Source organism: Cylas formicarius, unplaced genomic scaffold (assembly GCF_029955315.1).
Source record: "Cylas formicarius isolate icCylForm1 unplaced genomic scaffold, icCylForm1.1 PGA_scaffold_3__17_contigs__length_32017465, whole genome shotgun sequence".
NCBI lineage: Eukaryota > Metazoa > Arthropoda > Insecta > Coleoptera > Brentidae > Cylas > Cylas formicarius.
In genome coordinates, this window is record NW_026844326.1 from 9,794,473 (window position 1) to 9,801,356 (window position 6,884).

Here is a 6,884-nt window from a genome sequence, read left to right on the forward strand (position 1 = left end):
CCCCAAGTAATAGTGCAATTATTTATACTGTGCCCACACAGTCGCAATAAAAGCCGACAAGTTTTTCGCTCTCTTGGCCAGCCGTGGGAACGTGTGCTAAGCACGCGCATTTGAAAAGCCACGGAATGGAGAGCTGCTCGAATTCAATGTCACGTTTCCAGTTGCCGCGTGTCAGGCAAAACCAATCATTTTCGTAGCAAAAACCGTTTCGGTTTGTATTCGGTTCTTCTGACGCTATGTTTCGTATATAGGGCGTTTCTTAAAGCGATTCTTTGAACCAAGAGATGTGCCTTAACTTAAAGGTGAAAATAATATAGTATATTAGCAAAAAATGTCGTAAATAAAATTGTTAGAAATAAAACTCATTACATAATATGTATATGTGTAAATATTTTGTAGTTATATTTTTTCCAGACTTTTTAAACTTTATAAATTGGTATTTATTAAAAGTTCTTTTTTTTTAATTAATTATGGATTATCGATTATCGAATTAAAAGCTACAGCAAAGCAATTTCTGAAATCTAGAAAATGTGTTGTCATTTTTGATCTGTTCTTCTTTCGAAAAAATGAGAATCCTTTTTCTTAAATAAAGTTCATTGCCAAACGGCTATTGCCGAATAGAGTTCGTCCATATTGAGTTTAATGATTTGTATTTGAGACGTCGCAAATTTGAACAAATTGCGTTACGTCTTTTGTATGCATTTCACTCGTTGTTTGTGCCAGCTGGAATTGTTGAAAGAAGACAGAACGTTGGGATTTAATCAACTTTAAAAGAAAATACTCATTTTTTTTATTACTTCTCTGTTTTATAAAATGAAGCAAAAGGCTAAAGGAATGTTAAGCAAAGTTAAGAAAGCGAGGTTATTGTAGAAATTTTATGTGTAGTGGTTTTTCGTATTTGTTTCATTCATATTGGAACTGCACTATTATTATGATAAGCTTTCGTCCTCTTACTATTTATAAAACTAACTAGACTAAATTAACCAACGAGAACCAATCACTAAAAGTAGATTCAATGTTAATTGGAAAACATTGCATAATCTTAAGATAACTGACCAGCCACTTAACTCTAGAAAATTAGTCCTGTAACTCACTGTGACTTATCAGTTTTCGTTAGTCGATCATCTTAATTTAGGTATCAAATATAACCTCAAAATTGTGTTAAAAAATTGTGACAACGGTTAAGATTGTTAGGTTGCTTATAGATTTCTATAGACTCTCGGATTTTTCGTAGGTAGAAGAATTGATGACATGCAGGAATTTTAGTTTTATCGAATAAAATTTTCAGTTTCAATCAAGCTCTGAAGAAGCCAATAGGATGATTGGCGAAACGTTGGCTAGTTCGACTCAACAAAAACCGACGCAGGAGGAATCCAGAAGTTTTATAAAAAGTATTACAGTAGCCTGTCGAAGTTTCTTTGAAAAATAAACTGAAGCTTAGCCCGTCCTTCGTGAGTCCCTAGTTATTCCAACTTTAAGGTCACGTGGGTGGCAATAGCCGCAGGCCACTAAAAATTCGAGTTTCTAGTTTTACGTTTTGTTTTTGGTATCCCGCTTCGAGATAAAAATTAAAAAACCGCATAGAAAAAAACACGTTCTAAAACCAAACCCTAAAAAAATCTCCCGGGAAGCCAGTTAAATTAGTAATTTTAGTTTAGTTGGGGCTAACTTAATAATAATAATAAAAATCTGTATTCCGTGTATATTCCTGATTACTGTGTAACACCAAATTTTTGAAAATTTAACTAGCCGACTCCTTAGAAGCGTTTTTCTAAAAAATAAATCTTGGGATTTACGAGAGAGGCTTAATTTTTAAAATCCAAAGGTGAAGGACGCATATATCAATTTCCGAACAGTATTTGGTAATTTACGCTTGCGATTTATCTAAAGTACGCATCTATAACGCGTAGCAAATTAAACCGATAACGGTTGACACAAAAATGCGAAATCAGCTACGCGGACTTTGAAGTGGTGTTTGATCTTCATCTCCAAAACATTATTGCTCCATAATTTAAATTCGATAATTGCAACATAAAGGGTCAAGTTCTCGAAGAAATCGCGTCGAATAAAACAACTGAATAAATTTTACTAACAATCGTATTTATTTAAAGAAATGCATTTTGAAAGTCAAAATTACACTTCGGTATCACAGTTACGCGCAATACGTGTTTTACAATATTACAGCTTCATCAATGGGCTTCGAATTTGGGTATTTTCAATCGCCATGGTGAATCACAGGTACCAACACAAATAGAAATATCACAACAACCTAAACGCTACGTAACAAATAAGTAATCTATATATTAACGATAAAGTTTAAAGCTTTCCGATTTAAGAGAGATCAATTTCTCTTATTGTCTAAATCTAACTAAATTGAGCAGCGACAGTATTTTGAAAGACAACGTGAGATTGTTTTACAAAATATTTACAAGGATCGGACCGTGGTCTCACCACGGTCGCCAAACCTCTTCTTTGGGTGCCATCTTGAGCAGGCCCGTCGTGGTGCAGTCGATCGGTTGCGACGGAGAAGGCGTGTGCCTCGACGAGGTTGACGATACCGGGGTCAGAGGCAAAGGATACGACGAGCTGGACTCCAAATTCGGCGAACCCGGCGGCGTGTAGGGGTTCGTCACTTGAATCACTAACGGCGACACTTTATCCATTTCGTTCAAACGGACGCCGAGGTGGGTCATAAGCTTGGTACCCAGATGGATGTCGACCCCGGGAGTGGACGCCAGACAACGGGAAACTTCGTTTGCGCAGTGCGTGTAACCCGCTCTAAATCTGTCCGCGTCTATCACCGGATTCGTCGACAGCCTTTGCTGACGGCGCAGTTTGTGAAGATGACGTACCGTCAGTTCCAAAATATCCGCCTTTTCCAGCTTGGAAACGTTCTCGCCCTCGCTCTGCAGCGCCGTAACCATGAGTTCCTTCAACTCGTCCAAGCAACGATTGATCCGCGCTCTACGTTTGCGTTCGAGCATCGGTTTCATCACTTTCCTATACTGATAGGTTCTCGAGATGGGCTGCGGCTCTTCAACGGTCGTAGACATCGTCAACGAGAGGTACACGACAACCGAACGTATGAAACGTGAACGAATGGGTGAGGAGTAAGCACTTTGCACCGAACTACACGAGCTGTTGGCTGCGCGAGCGTCAAAGACAGAATGAAGCGGATGCGGTGGTAGGGCGGCCTTTTATAGCTGCCTCAGGTGTGTAGTCACGACGATGTCGTCGTAGCTCTGATCGTGGGAAAAGCAGGAGCCTGATCGTTCCCACACTTTGGCCACCTGTGGCAAAGTTAGCGCGTGCAGCTGCCCGCGTGCTGTCTTGCTCTGCTGACGTCTCTCTCGCACACGCCCGAGACTTCGCGACCTGTCAAAAGGCGCCCGTCGGACGCGTGAGGCCAGATCTTTAATCACTTTTATTATTAGTGGGTAAAAAGGGACGCGTATAGGTACGACTTTTATACGCGAGCGAGGTTTTTTTTCCACAGATTTTTTGTATTGGGTGGCGCCGTTTCCAATAGTTTTGATAAGTTTTGGTCACTTTTGGTTAGGGTGCATTTAAGATATATGATATGGGTATAATAATATTAAAAATTATTTTTGCGGAAAAAACAAAATACTTGGTTCAAATAGGTTAAGCTCAATTTGAGCATAAGTAAGCTTCACATATACTGAAGGCTATGTCGGCGTAAAATAAAAATGGCATATTCTCAATATCTCAAGTCTCTTTTGACAAAGGGAAATGCTTCGTTTGAGTATTATTAAATATTCATGGCTTTATTTCAAAATTTTAGATATAAGAACTTGAATACACCGATTCTTGTTAAACATATGAAGTTTGTCTATTTAAATGAGCGTAATCTTATATTTTTTGCTAGTGTTAAATTAATTAGATATATACATAAAAATATGCATATAGTTTCTTTAAATCATGCATTATGTCAATTACTTCCAAGTTTTGTTTGATCTTATCCCAGTTTTATATTGAGAGGAGGGGAAATATTTTTAAAGTACATTTTTGTATAATTTTCGGATTCTGGAAGTCCCCAACTTTTCAATGTGTCGCCTATATTTATTGTTTCACAATCCTTACACCTTACACCGGTAAAAACTGAAACTGCACTAAAAGGTAGTATGACCAATCGTTACACTTCGTCAGGCTTGGTGCAGTCACGATATGCGACCATCTCAAACCAGTCAGTAGTGTACGTATATACACTATAATGGAAAGTATATTTTAAAAGAATTTTCAAATTGAGGATGTCAAACTTATTACATCAAGGATATCATAATTTTGAGACAATTATTTTACGGCACAACCATATTTTCAAATCGAAAGTATGTTAGGTTTTGTCGTTTTCATTGAATATTAGGTCGTTTAAAACAGAAAGTAATACATTTTCAAAATAGGTATATTGTTTCTCGCTGTAAAATTAGATATTATCATTTTAAGGAACCAACACTTTACAAATAAAAAGATGATGCAATCTCAGAAGTAGAATTTGTAATTTAGGAATAAAAATTTAAAACATTTTAAAGCAAGACGATTTACTACAATGAAAAAAATATCTTATTATATTAGCATATTAAAATTCTTAATTTAAAAATACTTAAATTAAAATCGAGTAGAAAATATTGAAGATATAATATAATAATTTACAATTAAGAAAAGTTGCGACCAGTCTATTTTGTTCATTGTCGGGAAAAGGCCTAACTTGCTATTCGCCGAAGAAGGTAATAACACGAAAGCTAAAAATAGAATAGCGACGACTGAGAGGACACAAATAATAGGGAACCTATTTATTTATTGTGTGAGACGTAAATAATATAACAAATATTCTTCTTGTTTATCCAACAGCTTTTCACCTCGGACTTCTCTCATTATATTAACTATCTCAGATCACATCAATTTGCAGACAACTTTCAACAATATCTCAGTTTTAATTTTTCGGGTATCGACATTATAGAACATCAAATAAATCATGATCTACAGAGTGCTAGTGACATCTCCATTGCAACTTAACAAATCTATATTGTCACTTTCAAAGTAATCCCCATCGACTGTAGTACACTTATGCGGGGGCTTGATCAAATCCTGGAAACATTTTTCATGTTCGATTTTCGGTATGCCCATAAATGCTTACTGCGATTTTCTATTACTTCGGTTTGGCTGTTGAAACGCGTTTCCCGTGGTTTTCTGACTCGGTTGAATAGAAAAGAGTTACAGGGAGCCAAATCAGGTGAATTCGGTGGCTATTGAATGGTAGTTGTTGCATTTTTCAACAAGGAACTCAAATCAGAACAACGCGTGCGCCACACAGTGGTTATTCCTGAAACTTTTTGATGAAAGAGCTATTTCTCTGTTGATGTGCATTCGTTTTATGTCACTAGTAAGATCGTACTGTTTATATATTTATTCCAACATTTCTTATATTTGTTTATCTTGTTTTTTTCTTTGTAATACTACGTTGTTAGTAACTGTGATTAGAATGAGTAGCTGCAAGTTAGACCTCGCTACTCCAATTACATTTTTTTTATGTAGTGCCTTCAATACGAAAAATAAAGGCATAATTATGTAATAACTTGGCTTGTTTTACAGAATTTATGTATGTATAATGTACAATTTAAACCTTGGACAATACGTGTTTCAAAAATTTTTCTGTACACCGTCAAGCGCCCAACTGTGACTACAGTAAAGGTAAAATAAGGAGTTTCCAAAGCAACGTCCAGTACGCTCAGATCTCTAGTCTCTGTAAAACGCTCGAGTGCATTTGTAATTCGATATGGAAAATCAATAATTTCATTTTTTAAAGAAACTTGAACAGGCTACTGTAATACACTTAACCTCTCAAGAAGCCAACAGGATGATTGGCAAAACGTTAGCAAGGAGGACTCCAGAACACTAGCCTGTGGAAGTTTCTTAAAAAAAAGAAATTATTGATGTTCCATATCGAATTACAAATAATAATAATAATAACAATAATAATAATAATGAATGGCCTTTATTAAAACACAACAAAAAGAATATACCACAATACAGTTTAACAGGTGGCGAGGTCTAGCAGGACTACTCCACCTGACCACCAATACATTGTAGTAGAATATTCAGAATTTAATAGGAAAAAAAATAACAAAGATAAATAACTCTCTTAAATCCACCTAAATTCAATGTAAAAAAAAAGAAAGAAAGAAAAAAATAGACCCTGGAAAATGCAACGGCAATATTCAAAACCGACCAAAAAATTAATAAAAGAAAAACAAAAAGAAAAAAAATAAATGAAACTTCTCGTTCTGCATAAGCCAACAGGATGATTAACGAAGCGCCAGCAAGTTTGATTTATAAACAACCGACGTAGCATGAATCCAGAAGAATTGTAAATAGTATTCCTGTTTTCGTCTGAAACTCAGAACCTTACATTTCCTTATATTAAAATGCAAAACTAATTTTGGAATATGCCTTACTGAAATCGGTATATACGACGTCTATTTGTCCATCGGTGTGAAGTTAGCAGCTAAAAGTTGGCAGCCAAAATTACGGAAAAAACCGAAGAACCAGTGGCGGCGGTTATTTCTGAAGCAGTTTAGGAAGCAACTGATTTAAATTAAATAGATCTCTCGCTTTCGTTTCCAGAGAAAATATTCCGTTGCAGCCCCGTACAAGGGTTGCGATAGGGTGAAACTAAAAATTTATAAATATGTATTCTTACTAATTTAATCCAAATATACGCACTTCCATTTCTGATATGAAAAATGTTTCCACAAAGGTAAGCTTTCGTTTCCAGTAAAAATATTTCTTAATGAAAATGTGTCCACAAAGGTTGGCTTTCGTTCCTAGTAAAAATATTCTATTGCACTGCTGTACGGGAGTTGCAATAG

At 36.0% G+C, this 6,884-nt stretch overlaps 1 protein-coding gene across 1 annotated transcript; it reads right to left on the minus strand.

Annotated features, from left to right (window-relative positions):
• Window positions 1-2,087: 2,087 nt before the first annotated feature.
• Window positions 2,088-3,197, minus strand: LOC132699651 (enhancer of split mgamma protein-like; the record flags this gene model as incomplete). The annotated part of the gene is made up of 1 exon (XM_060666489.1): window positions 2,088-3,197. A coding segment is annotated over one exon (750 nt), but the record flags the coding sequence as incomplete, so codon positions are not given.
• Between the last annotated feature and the right edge of the window lie 3,687 nt (window positions 3,198-6,884).